At 43.9% G+C, this 27,092-nt stretch overlaps 1 protein-coding gene across 1 annotated transcript in view; it reads left to right on the top strand.

Moving 5' to 3' along the window:
• The window catches only part of EP300 (EP300 lysine acetyltransferase), a 66,467-nt gene extending 49,667 nt beyond the window's left edge, over positions 1–16,800 (top strand). Inside the window, exons 21-31 of the mRNA XM_075154075.1 lie at positions 805–861; positions 2,299–2,376; positions 3,489–3,556; positions 5,165–5,315; positions 5,633–5,779; positions 6,197–6,310; positions 8,119–8,284; positions 8,957–9,121; positions 11,200–11,361; positions 11,818–12,099; positions 13,396–16,800. Coding sequence (XP_075010176.1) covers positions 805–861; positions 2,299–2,376; positions 3,489–3,556; positions 5,165–5,315; positions 5,633–5,779; positions 6,197–6,310; positions 8,119–8,284; positions 8,957–9,121; positions 11,200–11,361; positions 11,818–12,099; positions 13,396–15,639 — 3,634 coding nt within the window. The 3' untranslated portion in view covers positions 15,640–16,800. The remainder of the gene's footprint in view (positions 1–804; positions 862–2,298; positions 2,377–3,488; positions 3,557–5,164; positions 5,316–5,632; positions 5,780–6,196; positions 6,311–8,118; positions 8,285–8,956; positions 9,122–11,199; positions 11,362–11,817; positions 12,100–13,395) is intronic.
• Positions 16,801–27,092: the final 10,292 nt, after the last annotated feature.

Raw genomic sequence — 27,092 nt, 5'->3', positions numbered from 1 at the left:
TAATCTGATAAGGAGCTTGAAGTATTCTGCAGGTGGCACTACTCAGAATAAACACCGAAATAAAAGGATGGGAAGGTTAATGCACCTCAAGCAAGTTGGATTGGATCTCTGTCATTGCTTCTCAGAAGCACATACTGATCATCTCATATTTTACAGCACTCTCTTTGGGGTAAATTCTCAGAGATCTGGGTGTTCTTGTATGATTGTTCTTGACTATTTTCAACCAAATTGCAGTAAAAGATACCTGGGATCTCACTGTCAAAAAGATGGAATTTCTAGCCTTGCAAATGCTGTAGGGAAAATGTAGAGTAATGGCTGGGCTGGGGTTGCAGCGTTTGGAAGCTGAAATTTATCCTTTGAAGTTAATCTAGGAGGAGGGCTAGGGGAATCTGAAATAAGATAACCTACCTTTCTCAGTAATCAAAGATAATTGGAATTCTCTGCCTTCAGAATATCAGAGGCATATCAAATAGTACTTTCACTATGAAATACTGATCAGACTGATCCAAAACTTGAATGTTGGCAAGTTTTACCATTTGTCCTGTAGTAAAACTGAATACAACTGAAATGTTGTTCTCTACAAACTATTGTCCCATAGAAAAGAATGTTTTCCACGGGCAGAGTCAAGGGTGGCATATACTTCAGTTATCTGTCACTTTGTGAAATACTCCTTTTCTTGTAGTGCCAGTGAGTGTTTAACAGATCTGTGTGTGACTTTTGTCTTGGTGTGTGGATGTGTGTGGTATGGCATGAATGTATGTTGTCTTGTGTTAAAACTGAGTTTTATTGCCTGTTTCTCCATAGCACGATAAACAAAGAACAGTTTTCAAAAAGGAAAAATGATACACTGGACCCTGAACTGTAAGTAATGCTGTCACACTTTGAATGATCCTCATTTCATTATAACTATTCTGTAAAATACATGTTACTCATTCACCATCAGCTTTGTTTTTCAAAGTTTCCCAAATTTCAAGTAGCTCTGTTAGCCGGCAGGGGCTGCTCAGATAGCAGCATATCTGGTATTCTGTCCTGAGAACCCAAACCACCACAGCTGTACTTGAGAAGTATGTAACACGGTGTGTATGGGCTGAAATTAGTGCATTTTATTGTGTTGAATGTGGATTCAACAGAAGGATGAATGCAGGTAACTCTGCTTTGAAACTCTGTTGTGGTAAATGCTCAAGTCTCAGAACTGATTTGGCTCATTTGGCAGTAGCTATTTGGTGCTGTTGGCTTTTCTAGTTGTCATATTTTACAGGCAGCTGTAGTAGAAGGAAAAGTTGTTAAATTCAAATTGGCCGGTTCTTCTACACTGCTCTGGAAGCAGACCTGTAGACATTCAGTAAAGTTAAGATGATGGTGACTCAGCTGCTTTTCTTTATATTCCTGATGGTTTTTTTGAAGCCACTTTACATGTTCCTGCATTATACACCTATGCTGCTACTCTGCAAACATAACCTTCATTCTCAAATTAATGAGCAAAAAGGATATGTATTCTTCCCACACCATCCTTCTAAGGGCTAAGGGTCAGCCAGTTCTTCTGTTTTACAAGGGCTGTAGGAAGGAGAGAATAGTAACTTGATTCATAGCTTTTCTTTCCCTTTGTTATAGTGAAGATGCAGCCTAACGGTAGAATACAAGCCTATCTTACAGTAATACATAAATGACAGCTATTCATTCAAAGTCTCAGGGTTTTATAAAAAGACATGTTCAAAAGGAGTCAGATTGTCCTGATACATGAAGCAACCTTAGGTATTTTGGAGGATTATATTGACCAACATCTGTGAAGTAGACCATATCGCTTACCTCAGTTGTCCTTAAATCTCTGCTAGTCTTCTGAAAGTGACTTTGACATGGCTTCTGTTTTCTTCCTTCCCACCTTTCTGCAGTATTTTTGCAATGTACCCCAGGCTTCAAGTGGGGCAATTAACAGCCAACTATTTCTCCTGGTTCTTCGCTTCTGAGACCTGAGAATCCATTTTCTTCTCTTCATTATAGCAACAAGCAGTTTACAGATTTTATCCTTAGAAGGGCTTCACTTTAAAAAAAATAAGTGAAGCAGATGGCAGTAAGGCAAGCAAATGGTAATAATATTGTGTCCCTGTATAGTCTACCTGATTTGAGCTGATAGATTCTTAATTCATTCTGGAGGCTGTTCGCAGCATAGATGTGCCCTCTATGTTAAATAGGCTTAAGATTCTAAGTGCTAAAACTCTTCTAATGAAACGTTACAAGATATACAAGCAAGTAATGATACTACTAACCTTGCTTCCCTTCCCCCCCTTTTTCCTTCTACAGATTTGTTGAATGTATAGAGTGTGGAAGAAAAATGCACCAGATCTGTGTTCTGCATAATGAGATAATCTGGCCTTCTGGGTGAGGAATTTCTCCTTCTTAAGTAGAGACTATATGCTAGATTTACTAGGCTTAGTGCATAAACTTCCTTACATTGGTTATATTTAAAAGAGAGTCTAATAGAAGAAGTTGCATTCCCACCTGAAAATCTTACAGAATATATATGGTAACATCAGATTTAGGCATCACATCTTACTGTGTTGTGTGTGAAGTTGTTTCTAATCTTAAATGTTTCTAACATTCCTGTGTGTGGAAGAGGGCCTTTCAGCCTTATGTTTCAGCCTCTTATGTTTAAAGATACTAGTCCTTCATGAAAATATGCTTTTAGTTCTGGTAACGATTTCATACTGGTCTATTTTCTGTACAAATCATATTGCTTTGTCATCTTCAAAAAAAAATTTGTAACCACTAAAGAATTTAACAGGTGAATTCACTTTTTTGACCTCAGTGATCAAATTAAATCTGAAAAACAATCTAGTCTTCTTTAGATACTCCATAGTTCTCAATCAAAATACTGTTTTTTTTTCCTGATGGCTTTAAAAGCTTTTTTAAAAAGCTGATAAATGATATGTAGATAAAGCTCTGTAAGAATTTAAGTGTTCACTTTCTTGACAAGAAAGATATGACTTCTATCATTCTGTTGTCCCATCCACATTGCTGCAGAAGAGGGTAGACATCCTGTAACTGAGGAAGAATCTGCCCATCATTTCATGTTACAGTGTACTTGGGCATTTAGAAAAAAATCACCTTTTTGCTTTCTGTATTGCGGTATCTCATCTTCATCAGAGACCGCAGTTTGAGACTATTTGTTCCAAGAATACTTTAAGCCAGTATTGTTATATCTGCCAGTGGAGACCCTGTTTCCTGGGCTTGCAGGTAGTGACATGGGTGACTGACAGGAGATCTAAGCTCCACCCCCTGGGGCCCCTCCATCCTCCTCTGTAGCTCTGAAACAGTTGGGCCGTTTCTGCTGGCACTGTTCTTTGTGCTGTCTTTTATTTCAAATTTCAATTAAGGTATTTTCCAGACCAGATAAGATCTGGTGAAAGATTTTGCTGCTAATGATAAGATGCTAAGGAACTTTATGGTCTGACTTGGGGTGGTTTTTCACTTTTCTCCTATTTTTGCTTCAGCTTTGTCTGTGATGGCTGCCTAAAGAAAACAGGACGAACCAGGAAAGAGAACAAATTCTCTGCTAAAAGTAAGATTCTGACACTTGCACCAACAAATCTTAAATAATTTGTTAAGAATGGGAAAGAGGTGGCTTTTATGTTTGTTTTGCATTTATTTCAATTTTTTGAGTTACAAGAGGATACTTTTGGTCAGTTGTGAACATCAATTCTGTGATGTTCAGAATGTTTGCATTCACAGGTGTTGTCGTTGGTTAATAGTCTGTTGCAGAGGGTTAATGTACTGTTTTAGAGCACTGCTAATGCAGGATACACATCCTTTTACCTCAGTTGCGGTATTAATAGCGTTGGGAAATAGTTGCTCTGTGACTGCAGCCTAACTTAAATTTATGATAACATGTTCAAGTCACCGTGACTACTGCTGCTCTTAAAAGCTTTGATGGAGATAAAGGTTGCATCAGCTGGTGACAAAACTCTCCATAGACATTTCCTCTTGATCAAGGTAGCTGATTTGAAGGCAGTGTGGGAGGAAATTTGTGCAGTCATTGTCCATCTGTTCTATAGACAAAATAAGTCTTTCAGAAGCTTCTTAGGTTCGTGTACTTCTTACAAATAGTGAGTGTTTACATTTCTGCTAAGGAAAAAAACAATCCTCAGCCAACCAATAGCATCAAGATTCTAACGAGTATTAACTGTTGTATTAAGGTCCTTCTTTGGAAAAAGAGGAAGGAGAATATCAAAAACTGTAAATTGTCTTGAAATTTGGGGGATGACTTACAGTTCAGTCACCAAAAAGTGTTCTCTTCAACTGTTCTTGTGAAATGGAAAGCAAACCACTCAATGAATTGTTTCAACATCTCTTTTTCCAAAATCTCTAAAATCAAAACTTCCTAGATTCACCAAGAATACAGGAAGAATACAAGGGTTCTTTTACAGTTTTTATCAGCTTTTGTTTCTAGCAACTTGTATGTATTGCATACTTAACATAGTATAGTGATGCTTTACTGAAAGGTGTCAAAATGGAAGAACGAAAAGCTGATTGGCAGATACGTAACTCTACCAGAAGTAATGGACAGCAATGAGACAGGCCCTGTTACACCAAAAGTCGTAAACTCTCTTTCAGCTTTAGGTTTTGTGTCAGCTAACATTATGCTTGTACTTCTTTTCTGTGAAGATGGTTTGAAAATGAGAAACTTCTAAACTAACTTCATTACTTGCGGATGCAGTTGTATTTAGTTGTTCTTTCCATTATTGAAATACATTTTTTTGGTGGTGGAGAGACTAACCTGGCTAGCGTGGCTTTATACACAGAATATACTTCCAAATGCAATGTCTGCTCTCGAAGCTATGTCTGAGAGCAGTGTTTTGTAATCTAGTTTAAGTAATTAATAGCTTGTATTCAGGAGGAGCCTTAATTGTGATTGACTTTTAAGACAGATATAAATTGGGTTGAAATACCGATTCTTTCCTCATTAAAACAATGTATAAACCATAAATGTGCCTGCAGGTGAAAAGCAGTTCACCCCATCTAAAAGTGTTAGTGTTTAAAGATAAAGCTTTAATTTATGATAACATACTGTATGCATTAAGAGTCACTCTTCAGTTAACATCTGAATAGAGAAATCACATTTGAACAGTACCGTTTTGTATATATTTAGAGCTGTATTTTTCTCCTGCAGGGTTACCAGCTACAAGGCTTGGTACCTTTTTGGAGAACAGAGTCAATGATTTCCTAAGACGACAGAATCACCCTGAGGCGGGAGAGGTTACAGTTAGGGTGGTACACGCGTCTGACAAAACCGTCGAAGTAAAACCAGGAATGAAAGCAAGGTATGTTCTTTCAATTTATAATTTTGCTTTCTTCTGTGGGAGGTGGAAGCTATTTAAATTTACTTGCATGCTACTATTTCGAAAAAATAGACTTATGTTCAAAACCTCACCACTGACCAGTTCTTGACAAACATGTTACAGCGGCTTATTAATTAGTTGTGATGAGTGTCATCTTTTTCTGTCTGTAAGATTTTAGCTTTAAAATTGCACTGAAATTACACTTAAGTAGCCCTCATCATTGTTGCCTTTACCTGGTGACATGTATGGTCTAATGTGTGAATATACTTGGCATTCTTCTTTACCTCTGTAATCTGCAGGTTTGTAGACAGTGGAGAGATGGCCGAGTCTTTCCCCTACCGAACAAAAGCGCTTTTTGCCTTTGAGGAGATTGATGGTGTAGACTTGTGCTTCTTTGGGATGCATGTACAGGAGTATGGCTCAGACTGTCCTCCACCCAATCAAAGGTGAGGAGCTGCATGAAAGTTTATTTTGTTTGGGTACTGTCTCACTTGGGTGAGCCTTCTGAAGCTCTGTATAGAGCTTCGGTGTTGCATATGTGAAGACTCTTAGTGCTGTTAGCTTCTAGAAACAAAGTAGCTTCTGTAGGGAATCTGTCAGAGTCGCTTCTTAGTGGGGATGCTGGTTGGCAGACAGCATTGCCTTAAGGATCAGTCATCAGTATTCTCAAGGAAGGGATTGGATAGTTTTAGAGAGATGAGACTAGGATATCAAAAGAAAGGTGAGTTTCTAGAGGTAAATTAGGATCAGAGGCTTTGAAGATTGCTGTTGCATTGCATGTTTCAAATGTATAAAATAACACGAATAAACTTGTAGAACTACTTTGAAATCTCTGCTTCTCATCATGCCTTTTTTTTTTTCAGGCGAGTGTATATATCTTACCTTGACAGTGTGCATTTCTTCCGCCCTAAATGCTTGAGGACTGCTGTCTATCACGAAATACTAATTGGATATCTAGAATACGTCAAGAAACTAGGGTAAGTTTTTTTTTTTAATATCTTCTTCTGTGCAGCATTTGTGCTGGGTAGTTCTCATTGCAAATGAAATTACTACATCTTATTGTGCAGAATATGGTGCCTAAATATCATCTGGTGATAGGATAACTTGGCAACAACTGTGTATAGTTGAAAAGGAGAAAAGACAAAAAGGGGATGCAGGATTTTCAGAAGAGGCTTGTGCTTCAGATATTTTTAGGTTTCAAGCTTATGTAAAACTTCCTTAAGTCTAAGTAGAAAAAGTGAGCCTTTTTATCTGGACCATAAAATTTTGCTGGGCTTGTTGATAGTGCAGTCCTTGTGTAATGCCACTGCTTTAATCAGGTCATTCCTTTGGGCTGGCAAGTAAGTTCTTACCTGTCTTCTTATAAACATGGATAAGTGTATTCTGTCTGTACTGATTAACTCTGTAACAGCTGTGTAAGGCCACTAAGAAATCTCTTATAGAACGAGGAGTTGAAATTGTGAGGAATTGAGATGTTAGAAGAGAAAGAGGAGAGTATACTTGGGACAGCACAAAAGAGAACACAGAAAAACTGAAGAAAAGAGAAAGGTGGAATTAAATGACGATGATTACTGAAGTAGAAAAGGCAGTGAAGTAAACATCAATGTATTGTCAAAGGTATCTGGTGTAGCTTGGCAGAGAGATATTCATGAAGAAATTGTTAGGGACTACGTTTAGAGTAGTTGCCTGAGAAAAATTAGGGGAGTCAGAATGAAGGTGGGCGGTACTGTCTTCAGTACCTCAGTGAGATGATATATTCCATAGTACTTCAAACACATACATTAGACTTCTTTCCGCCTTTTTAATTGTGTGTTTTCTAACCTGTGAGTCTGTAAAATTGCTGCATAGAGCTCGGACCTCAGTTTTACTTAATGCTGTTTTCTGTGCTAATGGGTAACATCAGGTTCTCATTTTGGGAAAACAATATTGGTCACGCAGTATCATCTCTCCCTTCTCAGGCAGAAGGAATGACAACTGGCTGCAGTTCCCAGCGTTTGGGTAGGGTTCTGCAGAGCTGTTTCTCAACATGGCAAGGATGGTTATTTTTCTCTAATTTGAGATCTGATTATTCCTCCTACTGGAATTCTTTTCAAAAAGTAATAGAGAAGAACTGAGGATGAAGAAGTGATCTTTGTGGTATTATATTCTGTGCAGCTGCTACTATTTGGATGTCATCTGTCTTCATAGTACTTAGATTATATACCCAATAGCATAGGGGTTGACAGTGACTGTTTATTCCCAGATATAATTGTAAAACCTTTTAAAAGGCTCCTCAAAAAAAAAAAAACACCACACAAAAAAAACCCCAATACACACAAAAAACCCCACCACAAACAAAAAGACGCGGAGGATTTACAGTAGAAAAGTGAATAGTGTGTTTAAGTAAATCTGTTTTTAAAATGTTGCTAGGTAATGAATGACTGCACTGTCTCAAGGAAAATGATTTCTGGCTTTTACTACTGAAGTACCTAGTCTCCATCTTTCTCTTAGTTAATTGGGAGGTGGCAATTGCAGGTCTACATCAGGCTTTGATTTTTATCTAGACTGGAAAACATGCACACTTTATATAAACTTCTTTGCATATAGTGCTGAATTTTAAAAAATTAGTGAAAAGATGGTAATGCTGGAACGAACACTAGAATTAAAATCTTGGAGAGCTATAATTATTGTCCATCTGGTAACACCGGCCAACTTTGTGGTGGCTCCATCTCGTGGCAGAGAGGAGAGCAAGCTCTAGTATTAATCGTTAGAGCCCACATGTACTTTTTTTGTCTAATGATGCTAGGTATACTACTGGACATATCTGGGCATGCCCACCTAGCGAAGGAGATGACTACATCTTCCACTGCCATCCTCCTGACCAAAAGATACCCAAACCCAAACGACTGCAAGAGTGGTACAAAAAGATGCTGGACAAATCTGTGTCAGAGCGCATTGTTCATGATTACAAGGTTTGTTAAGTGTATGTTTGTATCAGGGGAGGGGTGCTGACCAGTCTTGTCTTGGTTTCTTCCTTGTCTTATGCATCATGCCTGATTCTTGGAGTTTACTGATTAGTTTTAAGTGAATTGAGCACTAAAATTTTAGAGTTAAAATATATCCTCTTCAAAGCATGTAGCTTCTGAAATCATTCTACCAAGAGATTTGAAATGATTCCTTAGAACAAACTAAATTCTTGAGGAATACTGTAAAAGAGAGCAAATCTCATTTTTTTAATACAAAGAAAATACACGGAATCTTTAGTCTTCATGTGTTAAATAAAATTGCAGGGTTAGGCTGCTGACGCAGTTAAAGTATGTAAAATCTTTGGAATTATCAGGACTTCGGCTAGTGTCGACAATATAGTGATTATATTGTCCCATTTGGTAAGTATGCATACTGAAGTCTAGCACATGGTAATGATTTATTTCTTCGGAGTGGGAATATTTGAAATGTATTTGACGAACTGTCTGTAACTGATGCAATGTTAAATCTGCACTTAGAATGTGCCCTCATAAAATGAATTGAAATATTAAGCTCTCCTTTGTTTGCTCTGCTGGTGCCTTTTTTATCACTTACTGAAAAGGTTGCCTTTACTTATGTGACTTGTAATAGTGGTAACCAAGTGTTTTGGTCTCTTTCAGGATATATTTAAGCAGGCAACAGAAGATCGTTTAACAAGTGCAAAAGAGCTACCTTACTTCGAAGGGGATTTCTGGCCTAATGTTCTAGAGGAGAGCATTAAGGAACTAGAGCAAGAGGAAGAAGAACGGAAGAGAGAAGAAAACACTAGTAATGAAAGCACGGATGTAAGAATACTACTGCTATTTCATGATCTAATGTAGAAGTTATGATTATCTATGGCTAATTAAAAAAAAAAAAAAGAAAAAAGGTATTTAGGCACTTTAGTTAACTGGCTTTTTCACCTTTCTAGCTTCACTCTAATATAAATTTCAATTTTACATTTTATAAATTAGAGCTGTTACAAATGTAGCTTAGTGGTATTTTATGAGTACTGGCTGTTCATATGGCTGTAAACCTAACTAATTACCAAAGTCAATTAGATGGAAACAGCTGCTAGTTGAATATTTTGCTGCTGAAATCCAATTATTATCAATGTTCATGCTGCAACCTCAGCCTGACTTGGAAGCTTTTTCCTTAAGCTTTAGCTTTTGGACAGTGGCTAACTCTTTTCTTCTAACTTAGACGTTATAATACCAATCTTAGCAGAACATTCTGAGAAAGTAAGAGTGCTGTGATTTAGTAGTTTACTCAGTATAGGTTTTTTTAGTAGAAAGCTTTAAGGCATTGAGGATCTGAAGCACAAAATACTGCTGAACTGTTGTTGGGCTACTTAAACTAGAGAAATTTCTTGCTGGTATCTTGTGCAATTTTTTTTGAGAACTTTGTGCTTTCACATTTCACAAAGAGCAAAAAAAAAAGCATGCCTCTTAATTCAACAATAAGTTTGAAACTGAACAGATGCGGAGTTTATGCATCTGCCTGTCCTTGGATGTTCTAAGCTTTTATGGAAGAGGTGGTGAATCTAGGATAAAGTTAGTAGTTTTGCTCACACAGTAATGCTTGTTAGTTAACTCTGTTTAAACACTGCTGCTTCGTCACCTTATTAGATAGTAGATTTTTACTGGGGTTTAGAATTAATCTTTTTTCCTAAAAGACCTTTGGATCAAAAAAGTTAGGTTTAACATTACAACTAGAATTTGTGGTTCTCCTGTGCTGCTCTTTGCAATACCTCCTTTCAAGGACTTTGAATAAACTAAGTGCAAGAGTAACCTGGGAATTAGGCAACTTGATATCAAATTTGCATTAACTAACATCTTACTTAAAGGTTTGGTTTCCACTTGACATAGCTGCAAGTTCCTGTCTCTCTAATATACCAAAAAACAATTGTGAGGAATCTGACCTAGCTTTGTGTGTGAGGTTGGTCAACACTCAGTTGATCCTCCACAGCAGTTTGGCCCCAAAATCCCGTGGTGGGGGAAGCTTGCAGCATATTCCTATTTCACCTTTATTATTAAAAATAATTTCAACTCTTTACTGACCCTACGTTTCTCTTCTTGAAAATGAGGCAATAATAAACTGTACTCTCAAATGAAGTGATAGTCATTCATGTTCACTGGAAATTTCCATCCTGACAAAGTTGTTATAAGCTTAGGAAAAATGCTTATTTGGATAAGAATTGCTTTGATCCTTGATCATCATATGCTGTAGTGTTTTGAGGGGCCCTCTGAGAAGCACAGAGAGGAATTAACTGTTCATTGCTAATTGATTATAATTGAAATTAAGCTGACCCGTTTTTTTTGACTATTGCAGGATATGACAGGAGGAAGGTGCATACTAGAAATTGCACTACTAATGCCTTTTGGACTCAGAAGAACAGCTTCATTTCAAAATCAGTTTAATGCAGTCAATTAAAAAATAAATCTGTCAGAGAGCTGTAACAAATTAAATCTAGGTGAATTAAGTCTTTCTTACCTCTGGTTAGTGCAGTATCAGTTGTACTTTTCAGTTATTTTTAGTTCTGAATTGCATTGAGAAGCCATTTGCTGAACCCCTTTGTGATTATCCAAGAGGTTCTTCAGTGTTCAACTACAGCAGACAAACAGGTTTCAGTAAATAACGTTTCCCTTGCACCTCTTGAGCATTTATGCTTTTAATATTTTTAGAACTATGTATTGCTGATCTTGATATCTTCTGGAATGATTCTAATGGATTTAATTTAATGTTTCAGGGGACCAATAAGTGTCTTCGGAGTAAATTATTGTGAAGTGTGTTTTGTCCTGCAGATATAGAAGATGTGAAAGTAATAAAATGCTGATGTGGTGTAACTTAGATACCTGACATAAAATGCCTTTAAAATTAATAGGTGAGCAAGGGAGACAGCAAAAATGCCAAAAAGAAGAACAATAAGAAGACAAGTAAGAACAAGAGCAGCTTGAGTCGGGGCAATAAGAAAAAGCCTGGCATGCCCAATGTGTCCAATGACCTCTCCCAAAAGCTTTATGCCACTATGGAGAAGCACAAGGAGGTAAGAGTTGATAGAATGAGAAATATGTATTTTACTTAAGAAGAGAGGTTTACATAGCTTTGATACTGCAAACAGGGTTGTGCCCTGAAAATCATAGAGGTTTGTCTGGAGAATTGAGTCGCACACCAGACAAGAACCAGTAAGTCTGGGCGCTCTTTGCTGCAAGGACAGTGGGGATAAATACAACTGTGCTCGTACAGAACTTCCTAACAGTCTAGATTGTCACATCAGTTTTACTGTTACTGTTCAGTGCATTGTTCCTTACCTAATGCTTCTGAAGAAGGTGAACCTGCAGGGCACCCAGAGGTTTGAAATTTCCCAGGCCTTACAAGCACACCACCCTGGCGGCCCATCATTCAAGTGTTAGTTGGTCCTGGAATTGTACACTCTGTGTAATGAAGTTTGGCAACCAAAACATCTTGATAAGTGCTGGCATTAAGTCTTTTTACTTTTCAGGTCTTCTTTGTGATCCGTCTCATTGCTGGCCCTGCAGCCAACTCCCTGCCTCCCATCGTTGAGCCTGACCCACTCATTCCGTGTGACCTGATGGACGGGCGTGATGCTTTCCTAACCCTTGCTAGAGACAAGCACCTGGAGTTCTCCTCACTACGAAGGGCTCAGTGGTCAACCATGTGCATGCTGGTGGAACTGCATACCCAGAGTCAAGACCGCTTTGTTTACACCTGCAACGAGTGCAAGCATCATGTGGAGACCAGATGGCACTGCACTGTTTGTGAGGTACGCTTGGTGAAGTTCTCCCTACTTGTGTCCCCATATCTCTGTGCCTAGAGCGCTCTTTACCTGAACTAATTTCTCAGTATTAACTGATAGAAAAAGATCTGTGCAGCTCATCCTCTGGCAGTTCAGAAAGAAAGGAGAGGAAACGTTTTCTGTAACAAGTGATTCTACTAATCTGCTGCTTGTTTTTTTGTCTTCTACTTTCAAGCTGTGGAGAACTGAAGTAGAATTGTATTTCCTGTAGTTCATTTAAGATGCTGCTGCTGCTTAAGCACTTGGGAACTGTAGCAATTGCTTGAGCTGTCATGGTAGGATCAGCTGATTTTTCTGAAGAGCAATGCATCCTTTCTTCTTCCAGAGTCAGAAGTGTTGTGCTGCAGTATTTCTGTAAATGGGGCTGTCCATTGGTTTACTACCATAGAGGTTTTGCTATGCCAGAAGTCAGATTCCTATACTTGGGTGACTCTTCCACTACCCTGTTGTCTCTCTGTAGAACGCAGACAGCATTTTCGTCTTCTGAAGTGTTTGCAATACCAGTGTGTTTGAAGATCAAGTCCAGTGGTCTGGGTCAATGCTGAGCCCTCCAGAAGCTGGACTAACCTTGAATCTGGCTTGTAACTTAATTTTTTAGCCTGCTGGAAGTAAATGACTTCTTGGATTCAATTCTGAAAAGCTCTGATTAAAATTTGATGCTCCCATTTCCTCGTATATACCAGAAAATAAATTCTTAATTTCCTATGGATTAATGAATCCTGAGCTCTTGGATCAATTATTGAGCCCAAACTCTTGTGCTGTTGCTTTCACAGAATGTAAATGCTGTTCTATTCTTCTGCCCAGTTTCCCCTGAAAACTGAAAATGCAGCTTTCATTCTCCTTTCTTTTTTGAAAATTGGTACTTCTCCTGCCACTCTTTTTCTCTTCTTTCGAAGCAGCAGCAGATGGGCAGCTATTTGTCCCTTTGCCTTTTTCTTCTCCTTTCCTATCAGGAAAGAAAGGGATTTTTCTGGCCCGGCCCAGCTGGATAATGTGTGACTTATTAGCTCAGAGCAAACTTGTTTTTCAAGCTATATATATGTGTGGATTGCAGACACCCTTCCACCCACACACTTTCCCTGGCTATAATTTGGATTTATTCTTCTCTAGTACCTCAGCATGGTGTGAAAGATTGAATTTTTCCCTAGAGCAACAATTTGCCTGGAACAGACTGGGAGTAATTTGTTGAGGTGGCATGACATCATTTATTTATTGTACGAAGTTTCAGGAATGCTGATAACTTTTCCTTCGTTGTCTTTCCAGGATTATGACCTGTGCATCACCTGCTATAACACTAAAAACCATGACCACAAGATGGAAAAATTAGGCCTTGGTCTAGATGATGAGAGCAACAACCAGCAGACTGCAACCACCCAGAGCCCTGGCGATTCCCGCCGCCTGAGCATTCAGCGCTGTATCCAGTCTCTGGTCCATGCCTGCCAATGTCGTAATGCCAACTGCTCACTGCCGTCCTGTCAGAAGATGAAACGGGTTGTCCAGCACACCAAAGGCTGCAAACGCAAAACCAATGGAGGGTGCCCCATCTGCAAGCAACTCATTGCTCTCTGCTGCTACCATGCAAAGCACTGCCAGGAGAACAAGTGCCCGGTGCCCTTCTGCCTCAACATTAAACACAAGCTCCGTCAACAGCAACTTCAGCACCGCCTGCAACAGGCGCAGATGCTCCGAAGGAGGATGGCAAGTATGCAGCGGACCGGTGTGGTAGGCCAGCAACAAGGATTACCCTCGCCGACGCCGGCCACCCCAACAACTCCAACAGGCCAGCAGCCCCCAACACCACAAACCCCGCAACCCCAGCCTCCGCCCCAGCCTGCCTCGCAGCCTCAACCTGCACCTCCCAACAGTATGCCACCCTACACCATGCCAAGAACTCAGCCCCCCAGCGCTGTGTCCCAGGGCAAGGCAGGTGGCCAGGTGACTCCTCCAACTCCACCCCAGCCACCTCAACCACCAGTTCAGGGTCCTCCTCCAGCAGCAGTGGAAATGGCCATGCAGATCCAGCGGGCAGCAGAGACCCAGCGTCAGATGGCACAGGTTCAGATCTTCCAAAGGCCGATTCAGCACCAGATGCCCCAGATGCCGCCTATGGGAATGAACCCTCCACAGATAGGCAGAGGTCCTGGTGGTCATATAGATCAAGGAATGGGGCCAGCAGGAATCCAGCAGCAGCCACCATGGGTGCAGGGGGGCTTACCCCAAGCTCAGTTGCAGCCGGGAATGCAGAGGCCATCCATGATGTCAGTAGCCCAGCCAGGTCAGCCGATGAATATGGCACCTCAGCCAGGGATGGGTCAGGTACCTGGCGCTGCTCAGCCCAAACAACCACCTCTGCCCCAGGCGGCCTTACAGAACCTACTGCGGACTCTCAGGTCTCCCAGCTCACCCATGCAGCAGCAGCAGGTGCTTAACATCCTTCACTCCAATCCTCAGCTGCTGGCCGCTTTCATCAAGCAGCGGGCCGCCAAGTATGCGGGGTCCCAGAACCCCCAGGGGATGACGGGTCAGCCCGGCATCCCCCAGGGTCAGCCAGGTCTCCAGGCGCAGCAGGCCATGCAAGGGCAGCAAGGAGGGGTGCACCCCAACCCAGCCATGCAGAACATGAACCCCATGCAAGCGGGAGTGCAGAGGCCCAGCATGCCCCAGCAGCAGCCGCAGCAGCAGCCGCAGCAGGCCATGGCTGGGATGAATCCTCAGGCGCAGCAGATGAATATGAATCACTCGGGGATGGCTCCCCAGTTCCGAGACCTCCTGATGAGACGGCACCAGATGATTGAGCAGCAGCGCCACCAGCAGCAGCAGCAGCAGCAGGGAGCAGGACCAGCACTGGGGCCGGGGATGGCCAACCACAACCAGTTTCAGCAGCCCCAGGGCGTCGGGTATCCCCAACAGCAGCAGCAGCAGCAACAGCAGCAGCGAATGCAGCATCACATGCAGCAGATGCAGCAAGGAAACATGGGACAAATAAGCCAGCTTCCACAGGCGATGAGTGCAGAGACAGGAGCCAGTTTGCAGCAGGCTTTCCAGCAGAGGCTACTTCAGCAGCAGATGGGGTCCCCAGCTCAGCCCAATCCTATGAGCCCCCAACAGCACATGCTCCCCAATCAGGCCCAGTCCCCGCACCTACAGGGCCAGCAGCTCCCTTCATCGCTCACCAATCAAGTTCGTTCTCCGCAGCCTGTACCCTCACCGCGGCCCCAGTCCCAGCCCCCCCATTCCAGCCCGTCCCCCCGGATGCAGCCTCAGCCTTCTCCACACCACGTCTCCCCGCAGACCAGCTCCCCACATCCAGGACTGGTAGCTGCCCAGGCTAACCCCATGGATCAGGGGCACTTTGCCAGCCCGGACCAGAGTGCAATGCTTTCCCAGCTTGCTAGCAATCCCGGCATGGCAGGCCTCCATGGTACAAGCGCCACGGAACTGGGGCTCAGCTCCGAGAACTCAGACTTGAATTCAAACCTTTCACAGAGTACACTAGACATACACTAGACACATTGTAGCATTTTGGGAGCAAAAAAAAAAAATTAAAAAAAAAAGAAAAGAAAAAAACTTATTTTCTCAAGACTTTTTGTACTGAAGACAAATTTTTTTGAATCTTTCTTAGCTAAAACAACATTTTTCCCTGGAACACATCTGAACTCTGCAGCAGTAGTTTGTGGTTTTAAAAACAAACCAACAATGAACCTGAGGGACAGTAGAGTACAAAGAATATATTTTTGTTATGGCTGGAATCATAACCAGTCCTTTTTCTTGGTTTTTTTTCCTTGTGTGCGTTGGGGAGGTTGGGGGAAGCGGGTGGTCTTTTGGCTGTTCACCAAAGGATGCCCTACTCATGCCTCCAATAGGTTTTTTTTTTTTTTTAAATTAATGAAAATATGTAATATTGATAGTTATTATTTACTGAGGCAGATGGTAAACATTTTCCCTATTCTGGTTTTTCTTCATGTCACTGCAAAAAACCACAACAACAAAACAAAAAAACCCACAGGAGAATCTTTTCCTAAAACCGGAGGACAAAAGGGGTTAATGTTGCTTTAAAAATACATTACATATATAAATATATATATATAAAAATAAATACCAATCTTTTCCTCTTTGGTTGGAAATATGTCAATTCTTTGAAAAATGTAAAAATATTAAATAACTCAGTCCCCTCCTGAAGTCTACTTTTGTCCTCCAAGAATTTTCTATACAAGAGTCTGAGCTTAAAAAAAAACTTCAAGTATTAAAATAATTTGTACATGTAGAGAGAAAACAACATTTTTGCAAATACACAGGGGCAGCTGCCAAATGGATGTAGTATATATATTGTGGTTTCTGTTTTCTTGAAAGATTTTTTTTCGTTATTTTTACATCTAACAAAGGAAAAAAAATAAAAAAGAGGGTAAGAAACAATTCCAAGGGGATGATTTTAACCTGAGAAAAAATCCCTGGGGTTTCTTCTTTATGCTTGCTTTCTTTCCTGTGCCCCTTTCCTCACCCTCTTCCACTTTCTGTAAAACTTGAAAATAGAAAGCAAAAAACCCTCAAATGTTGTAAATCATGCAATTAAAGTTGATTACTTATAAATATGAACTTTCGATCACTGTATAGACTGTTAAAAATTGATTTCTTATTACCTATTGTTAAATAAACTGTGTGAGACAGACAGCCTGTTTTTAATGTTTCCCTTCTCTCCCACATGTGTTGCTTGTTCTTAAAATGGTGGGGGTAGCAGAATATATGCTACTTCATTCAGATGTTCGCTATTTAGACGTTGGAGAGCTATTTAATGTATATGACTGTTTTAAAATGCAAATCTCTAATAAGGGACATGGAGTAATAATTAGTCTTCTAAATGGACGCTTTTGGTACAACTCTGCATTCGCGTTTGTTCCTGGCATGTATCTTACCAAAGAAACGAGGTCTGACCTCAACAGTTGTGCCAGTCAGCTGTACCCCACCCTGCACACACAGCCTGGGAGCAGCTGATCTTCAAAGGACCTATTTTGCATTTTGAAATGAGAACTATTGTTTGGATATGTGATATTAAAAGATCCTATTTCACTTGGAATATATTGTACACCTTTTGGCACCGAAGTGTGAGCATGAGGTAAGCTTGTGTGGATGTCCCATAGACACTGCACCGAGACGGCGCGTGGGTGTCCCATCACCCCATGTTGCATCTGGTGATCTGCCAGATATAGGACACGTGTGGTCGATTACCGTATATTATATATATTTTGGAGATTTCCTGAACAGAAATGCTTCAACTGTGGAGCGCATGTGTAAGAAACCCCGTTGTGCGCTGCCCGTAGCTGTGTGCATATGGAGTTAATCCCATCATGTAAGAACGTGTTGCGTGTTGTGCACTGGCCGGGTGCCACGTATGCGGCTGGTCCATTGAGGGCTTCCCAAAGTACAGCCGTATTCTGTGTGTGTATCTGCAGTGCTGGCTGCCTAGGGAATTGCACACCTGGAAGACCCGGATGTGACCAGAGCACAACATCTGCATAATGCCAGCTGTGTTGTGAGCATCAGCATATCCACAAATCCCAGGCAAATAACATGAGCAAGCTGCCCTCAGGGAACTGCTGGTGGAAGATGATGGAGGGGGGAACCTGGATGGACGGGAGCCTCAGCCGAGTGCCAAACAAAAGTAATGGTGTATTGCCATGTGGACGGATGTTCAAGGCTGTTAGAACGGGAGTAAAATGCTTGATCTTTGGGTATAAACACAAGTAGGACAATGAATCTTGTATAAAAAAAAAAAAAAAAAAGATGTATTTGATAGCAAGATGCCTTCAGCAAGATGGTGGAAAGTCCCTGGGACGCTTAAGGAAAGCAGCCCTGTGCTTTGGTGTTCTCCCTTAGGTAATCGTCATACCGATCACCCCTGCGTGGTGCAGACCAGCGCTGCACCAAGCCCACAATTATCTCATCTGCTTTTGGAGGAACTGCTGTTGACCTGCTCTAAAGGAGAGCAACAAGCACATCTTGGCTGCCAGGGCAGCAGACTGGGATGGTTTAGATCTGCATTCTCCATGCCAATCATGGCAAGCTTTCCTCTTCCTTCCCTCCACCCAAGCAAAGCCCAGTTTTACTTTCAGCCTTGGGGCTTCTCAGGCTGGAGTAGAAATAAAATTCCTTCTGACCACATACTGGCTAGTGAAGTGTAAAGTGTACCCAGCTTTCTGACTTGTATGCTTTTTGTGCATCCCAACTTAGAGGCATGAATGAAAGCTGTTTGCTATGTAAGCACAAAAAATCTGTTTTGAATTTGTCCCGGCCTGCATGGGAGCATCTGGTCCATGCTAAAGTGGGGAAGCCTCGAGATCTTGCAGAGCAGCTTTGATTCCAAGAGCTACAGATCTTCCAACTTTGAATGGCAACATAGCTACTTGCTTAAAAGATGCCACGAGGCATTTTATGCGACAGCACAGCTGCTGTTTCCTTCTTTTTAGATGCTCTCTCTGAGCCAAGCTGAAACGTTTTATTGAAGTGGTGTGGATGATCAAGGGTCTTGAATTTGCATGGGGTTTCTTTCCCTTACATCCCACCGCCTCTGCTTTCCCTGATTCTGCTGGAGAACCAGAACCCACCAGCTGGGGAAGTACTATGGCTGACTGGGGAGGTGGTAGGACTCCAGGAAGGCAACAAAATTAGGATGTCATCTGTATCACTGCAGTGTGCTCTTGCCAAGTTAGGGTAGGTTGTTTCACTTCTTGGACCAGCAAAAAGAACTCACACCCAACGTTTTAGCAATCCAATCAAAGATTTATTGTCCAGTTACAATGATGCTAATGCTTATACTCAAATAATACGCAGTTCAGTGATGTAAACTTACTAATGTCTACTCCTTCCAAAGCCCCTTTGAGTCCTAGGGTCAATGACTGAAGTTGCAGGTGGGGAGGGCTTGCAGTCACGCGGAGGAGTATAATCATGGTTTCACCCTCAGTCTTGGGGTCATCTGTTTGTAAAAAATACTCTACGCCTTGCTCTTCCCTGGTTCATTGTTCCACATTATGTACAAATTTACTGTTTATGGAGTGTTTTACATATGTTGCATACTTGTTCTTTGTTACCCCCAAAACTGGTTTTACCCAGCTCCTTGGTACTCTGATGACTTGGCCACCGGTGAATTGCTTATAGCCCTGGGCCTGCAGTATCATCCTGTGACTGTATGTGTCTGCACTGGTTTTTTTTCCAAATTCTAGCATCATAGATACCCTATTCTACACAGAGCCACTTTTTATTACAGAATCACAGAATGGCTGAGGTAGGCAGGCACCTCTGGAGATCATCTAGTCCACCTCCCTGCTCAAAGCAGGGTCACCTAAAGCAGGTTGTACACAGCCGTGTCCAGATGAATATCTTCAGGATGGAGGTGTCACAGCCTCTCTGTGTACTCCCTGCCCCCCAGGTATCTATACACGTGGATGAAATCCCCCTGAGCCTTCTCTTCTTCAGGCTGAACCGTCCCTGCTCTCTCAGCCTCTCCTCGTATGACAGATGCTCCAGTCCCTCATCATCTTCCTGGCCCTTTGTTAGACTCACTCTACTATGTCCGTGTCTCTCTTGTACTGGGGAACCTGGACACAGCATTCCAGATCTGTCTCACCAGTGCTGAGGGGATCACCTTCCTCCACGCGCTGGCGATGCTCATCCTAATACACCTGAGGAGGCTGGTGGCTGCCTTTGCCACAAGGGCACGTTGTTGGCATAGGACCCCCAGGCCCTTTTCTGCCAAGTTGCCTTCCAGCACGTGCTGGTGCATGGGGTTGTTCCTCCCAGGTGTAAGACTTTACGTTTCCCTTTGTGAACGTGAATAGTTCCTGTCAGCCCATTCCTTCAGCCTGTTGATGTCCCTCTGGATGGCAGCACAACCCTTTGGTGTATCTGCCACTCCTCCCAGTTTTGTACCATTTGTGAACATCCTGAGGATGTGCTCTGCCCCATCATTCAGGTCACTAATGAAGATGATATTAAATAGTATTGGCTCCAGTACCAACTCCTGGGGTACGTCACCAGTGACTTGCCTCCACTGGATTTTGTGCCACTGATCCCAACGCTTCAATCCACCTTGCTATCTATTTAACTAGTCCATACTTCCTCAGTTTGTGAGGAAGTTGTCAGAAATGGTGTCAAAAGCCTTAAGTAAATTCACGATAAACAACATTCACTGCTCTCCTTTCATTCACCAAGACAGTCATATAATCATAGAAGGCTGTAAGGTTGCTTAAGCATGATTTCCCCTTCATAAATCCATGGTGACTACCCCCGTTCACCTTCTTCTCCTTAGTGTGTTTGGAAATGGTTTCCGGGAAGATCTGCTCTGTCACCTTCCCAGGGATTAGCCTGTAGTTCCCGAGATTCTCCTCCTTAGAGACGGGAGTCTCATTCTTCCACTCCTCAGGAACTTTCCCCAGTCATCATGACCTTTCAAAGATAATAGAGAGTGGCATTGCAATGACACCAGGCAGCTCCCTCAGCACTCGGATGTGCAACCGTCAAGTCCCGTGGACTTGAGCACGTCTAGTTTGTTTAAATGTTCTCTAACCTGATTCTACTTCACTGAGAGTGTCTCCCTTGCTCCAGACATTCCCATTGGTCTCAGGGAGCTGGGATTGCTGAAAGCAGGGAACTTCAGAGGGGCACCCAGATGTGCTGATTTAAAAGTTATGAGAGCTTTCTCCAGGAAGCTGTCCTCCCAGCACATCATTGTTTTCATGCATACACGTGGGCTGGGCCCCCATCTGCCATGTATCAAGATCTCTCCTGTCCACATCACACTGCAACCTTTGCTTGCCAAGCTAGTCCATCACTTCCTCACTTGATTGTCAGTTCTCCTGTCCCTCACCTATTGTCCCTAGTTTAAAGTTCTTCTCCACAGGTTGGGCAGCCTTTGTCCGCTTAGCAAAGATGGTTTTGCCCTCTTAGTCAGGTGGATCCCATCTCTTCATAGCAGTCCTTGATTCTTGAAGAGGGTTCCATGGTCATAAAAGCTGAATCCCTGTTGACACCAGCTGCACAACCAGTTGTTGACCTGCAGGCTGCATCTGTTCCCCCTCAAGCACTTTCCTCTCACCAGCAGAAGACCGCGCAGATCCCATATTTATGCCCATTGCATCCAGAGCCACGAAGTCACACTTGATATGCTCTAGGTCTCCCCTGGCAGTACCATCGATGCCCATATGGAAGAGCAGCAGGGGGGATAACAGCGTGAGGGCTGGACAAGCCTTGGCAGCCTCTCCATAACATCCCAGATCTGAGATCCTGGCAAGCAGCACATCCCTACAGGCAGGTTGGTAGATGGGGACCTCTGTCCCCTGCAGCAGGGAGTCTCTCACTACTAGCACCCAGCACTTCCGCGTGGTGCTGCTGCGTGGCTCAGGCCCAGACATTTCACTGGACACAGCTCCCAGCCTCACATCTGCTGTGAGGGCACTGAACCGACTCAGTTCTTGTCCTGTACATGTGCAGGTGGAGCAGGAGACGTCCTTCTGGTGCCTGAAGTCACAAGCTTCCAGCCTTCGTCATCATGGGAGTCACTGACTCCCAACCCATTGAGCACAGACTCTGCCTTCAGTATCAGCAAAGCTGTATCCTCCCCCAGGAGAGCTCAGCCTGGGTGGAGGCTCTGACATTACGGGGAGAGCTGTTCCAGTGGCTGCGGGAGACCACGCCACGTGGCACATAACCACCATTGCTGAGCACGGGGACCCTGACCCCCTCTGTGCACCCCGCGGCGCAAACCCCTGCGTCTGTTAGCTGCTCTCCAGGAGCTGCGCTCTAGGCCCAGCAGTTACACAGGCTTCTCCCTAGTACCTGCTATCTATTAGTTATAATAATAGATACACAGTAAGTGTCACATCAGATAATTTTACAAAAACTAAAACAATGTTGGTAACGGTCACCTGATCATTAGACAATTGTTATCACAGCAAAATGAGCTACAACACAGCTCCTGACAGGCCAAGACAAGACCAGACACAGCCTGACAGGTCCGAGTTACTTACATAGCGCAGAGCTTGTGGCCTCTTACAAGTGGTGGCAGCACCACAACAAGGCTGAGGTACACGATGGGACAGTGACAGCCACTCCAGCATCTGCTTCCTTTTCCTGTGCTTCTTCCAGTGTTTGATACACACTTAGTTTCTCTGCAAAAAACACCACCTCTTGTTTCCAAGATGGTCTTTTTACACACACCGTGTCCTTGATTGTGCTGCTCCCAGTTCCAGCCAAACTCACGGACTCTGGCCCAGCCTCTCTGGATAGTCTGGAGCGGGTCCTGTATTGAAAGACAGCAGTGGTCCGAAGTGTCTGCTCCTAATGACTGGTTCTGCCTAAGTGTGTGAAGAGGCCTCCTACCCTTAGAATGAGCTTTTCTTTGAAGAACAGCCATACGTTGCCCTGGCTGGGGAATGTTTGTTTTTACAAACCCTCTTGGCAGCTGCCTTCATACAACACAACCCTTGGGTAACTGTCAGTTTGCACAAGGAACCATTTCCTCCCTCAGCTTGTCAAAACAGACCACGTGCTATAGATCCTGGCCTGAGAGAGAGCCTAGCCCGGCCCCTGAAAGTGTGAGAGCACAACGGGCTCCATCTGCAGTGGTTTCAGCAGCATCTATGCCCGCATCGCGGTTGAAAAGCCACTGAGCTGCTCCGTCAGTCTTGACAGGCATGTTGTGTGCACTGGCATTTCCCTGCCTGACTTCGATCCGGCACTTCAGTTAGAAAAATGGGGGTTTGATGATTTGCTTGAGTTGCCTTAGTTGCACTCCCTTAGAACAGGCTCTTGGCTGTAACTCCCCAGCAGGGATCCTGCGCACAGTGGATGTTTGAAAGGGAAACCTGTTCTGTAACCGGTGCTGTGGGTAGCCGATGGGCAATCAGCCATGGCTCCAGTCTACGCTCCCTGTTGTAGGGAGTGTGGTGGATTTAGGGAGGGTGGAGGAATTACTATTGGCACCATCTCCCATAGCCATCTTTGAAGCCCTTCATAGCTCCTGGTGAAGTTGGCATGGCTCAGACTGTTGTTTTCCTCAGGTGCGCTGGGTGGTGGCAGGCTCTGGCGTATCTTGGGAGCACAGAGCTATGTGGGATGCAACCGCGAGCTCTGTCAGTGGGTGTTTTGCTTCTCCCCATGCCCCCACAGTCCCCAGGGCAATAGCAGGAATGGGAGGGCAGTGACAGTGGCACTACAAGAAGAACACTCTTTACCAACCCTGCTCCTCTGGCTGAAAGGGCATAGCTTCTGCTACCCAGAAAAGCAGAGAGTCCTTCACTTAGGTTTGTTTCCTTCACTTTTGCTTTTCATTGTCTTTGTTGCCCCACACCGTTGCTGTAGCCTTTCTAAAATGGGGAAAGAATGCAGGTATGGCTGTGTACCCTGGGGAGGAAGAGTCACAGCAGCATGGGACTATGGGGCTAGTGAACCTGGGGCTGATATAGAAAAGATCTCCAAGGGCTGGAAGGCAGGACTTGGGGGTTAAATTTTGGCTGGGAAATGAAGCCTGGTAAGCTAGGGCCCAGCCCTCTGTACTACTGCCAGGGGTAGTGACCTCAGGGGTAGGGGCTGTGGGGCAGGAGTGGGGACTGTAACATGGCACTGGAAGCCTGGGCCTCATTTTTTGCTCGCAGCAACCTCAGCTCCCTAAGCTGAAGGTCCTTTAGGCATTTGCTTTTCCTGTGCTTTCTTGTGATAGCAGCGGTCGGGGAATCCTGTGTTCTTCCCATGCAAATGTGGTCTGCCGTTCTGGAAGCAGGTCAGTAACTTCAAGTTTCTGTAAAGAAAACCCTTGGGGCTGGTATCTTGAACATCTTTTTTTTTCCAGTCCACCTACTGTAACCCATGTCCTTCCTCCCCTGGATTGTGGACCATGTGCTGTGTCTTGCCTAAAAAGGTATTACAGGGTATTATAGGGGCACATGGGAGGACGTGGGGGAGGAAAAGGGTGCCCATCCCTACACAACTCATGCAGCCTGCTTGGTTCATGGAACAGCACATTTTCTTTTCTGTTGTAAGAAGAAGATCTGAAAGGTCCCTTTGGGGGAAGGAATGCTGACAACAGGTCATAGGAGAGGCACTAGCTACCCGCTGTGGTGCTAGATCAGTACTGTGCTGAAGCAAAGAATTTCATTTGCTTTGATCACAGCTGCAGTGGAGATTAAATCTCTGTCCAGCCAAAGATCAGGATTTGCTTTTTAAGTTGATATCCCAAACAGCTTCCAGTCTGTGGTCTACACTGAGTCATACAAATCCACAGGCAAGACAAGTCTCTGTCCTTGCTTAGCGTTGCCACTGAAACCCGCAGCAGCACACACTGCCCAGCCCAGCTGGCATTCCGCAACCTGCGAGACGAGATGAGCTAACTCACTCGTGCTCACCTGAAGTCACTAGGAGCCACCCTGCAGCTTCAACCGCACCGCACAAGGTGGAAGACAGCGATTAAAGCAGCAGATGAGACTGGTATGAACGTCCTGCAGGACCGTGCTCGAGCAGCAGGACTTCACCTTTCTGGCAGTGGTCTGCAGATGGTGATGTTGGCGTAAAGACAGAGGCCCCAAAGCAGCCAGACCAGAGATGCCACTTCTCAAAATGGCCGGGGGGGCAGAAGTGAAGCTGAATGTAAATGCGCCCCCCCCCCGCTGGACCCCCAGACTCAAAGCTGGTACTTATGGCACCCTTGTTCTCTTGTGTCTGTTTTGAAGGGGAATTCAGGAATCTGGTCTCTACATCCACCCTGTGATCAGCTGTGCAATAAAACAAGTGCCTTGTTTTAAAGCCGGATTCTTCCTTGGATCATGCATTGCTGCGCCATGACGGAGGCTTCTAGGCCACTCTCTGGTACTTGTGATACTTCTTGTCTACTTTATGAAAGCAGTGGCTTCTCTCCCCCTTTTATCTCCATCCTCACCTGGGATTGTCTGTGCATGTCCTGAGTCAATGGCAATGCACAGCTTCCATTAAAAAGAGCCACATTTTTCAAGCAAGACCCAACTTTTTACAAAGGTCTTGCTTATCTTGCCTTGCAACGTTTCATTTTCTCAAGATGTGGCTTTGTGCTGCAAGTTGCACTGCGTTGCAGCTCAGCGTTCCCAAACATAGGTAAATATCTGAAATACATTTAAAAGATCAAGTATATGCTGGGAAGACCCTAATTCTCTTGCTGCAATGACCATGCTGTGGAGTGTGAGATGTGCGTGAGCCACCTAAGAAAATGGCTCCCTCCTGCTCATGCCACGGCCTCTACTCGGCTTCAGCAGATGTGCCCTCCTTTTGCCTTCGTTTCCAACTGCACTGGGGTACACCAGGCCCTGTGCAGTTGTACATAGGCAGGCAGGCACCTATATAGCCTTATGGAGGCTTTTTATGTGTTTGTACTGCTGGGCATGGGCAGATGGGGGTGGCAAGGGAGTGAGACTAATGCATTTCCCTTCCCTGTTAAGACTCAGCCAGCTTCTTATCACAGAAGCTCATTGTTTCTCTCGCAATTCAGTTAGCTCCAAGGAATCAAGGGGAGAATAAGATTTATTATTCCAAAGCAAATCTTTGTCCAGCACTGGGATAGGGTGTGGAGTTAAAATCAGAAGGCTTATTTCCGGGATGATTTTGTGGGGTTTTCCTTCCTCCTTTTGCCATCAATAATGCATGAAGATTGGAGTGTGGCACTGAAATGAGCTCCCAATACAATGTCTCCCTGGTGAGCGGAGGTTTGGGGTATCTCACCAGGCCTGTGGACTGAAAGCTAGGACAGCCTGAGGTGTGACCTGGGTCTAACATGGCTTGTAATCACATTCACTGGATGGCTTAGAGCCACCAGAAGTTAGAACCCCAAAATCACGTGTTTAAAATTAAAGACCTCAGGTGCTCTTCTGTTTGCTCCCTCTTTTCTCAGTCTGAGATTTCAAGCCTTTTTTCTGTCATCTGGACCCAATTCCCCATGTCTCCACAAAAAGTGAGAGAGGGCCCTTAATGGCAACTTGGGAAAGCATATGTTAAAGGGTTTCCACCTTGGTAAACTGCATATAATGTGCCAGACTATATGGATATTGTAACGTCTCATCTCCTGCTATTAGCTGGACTTTCTGGTCCTCCTGGCTGCCTCTTCTGCTGGGGAAGGTGACCTGGCAGGGCATGGCAGTGCCCCACATCTTTCCAGGCTTGCAAAGGAATCAAACAGACAGCACAGCTCAGCACTCAAAAGTCGGATTTCTTGGGGGACTGGGATGGGGTAAGTAGTTAAAACTGAGAGGTTTATCTCCCAGACAGTGTCGTGGTTCCGGCTGGGTCAGAGCTAACTTTCTTCCCAGTAGCTTGGGGGGTGTGCTGTGTTTCGGGTTTGGTATGAAAGGAGCGTTGATGGCCCACTGATGCTTTGGTTGTTGCTGTGTGGTGCTTGCACTGGGGAGACTTTTGGTTTCTCTTTTCGGCCTCCCATGCCCTGCCATGTGCAGGGCAAGTTGGTGGGGGGAGCACAGCCGTAGTGGTTGACCCAGCTGGCCAATGGGGTATTCTATACCATGTGACATCATGCTCAGTATAAAAACCGGAGGGGGGGAAGCGGGGGGGGGGGGCTCGCCCCCCGTTCGTGACACGCGGTCGGCAGTCGGTGAGCGGTTCCATTGTGCATCGCCTGCTTTGTATATTATTTTGTTGTTATCATTGTTATTATTACTGTTCTACTTCATTTCATTTCAATTATTAGACTGTTTTTATCTCAACCCGGGAGTTTTCCTACTTGTGCCCTCCCGATTCTCTCCCCCATCCTACCGGAGGTGGGGGGGGCTGAGCGAGCGGCTGCATGAGGTTTATTTGCTGGCTGGGGTTAAACCACGACAGACAGTTAACTCTTCTCTCCCCTTTTCAGGACAGCCTTGGAACTGGGCGTAGGTTTTTTTTTAAATCTGGACACATTTTTTGATTTTAAGGGGTTTTTTTTTTTAATTCTTTGTACA

Source organism: Calonectris borealis, chromosome 1 (genome assembly GCF_964195595.1).
Source record: "Calonectris borealis chromosome 1, bCalBor7.hap1.2, whole genome shotgun sequence".
NCBI lineage: Eukaryota > Metazoa > Chordata > Aves > Procellariiformes > Procellariidae > Calonectris > Calonectris borealis.
The sequence above is the reverse complement of the archived record's forward strand: the minus strand, read 5'-3'. Positions and strand labels throughout refer to the sequence as shown.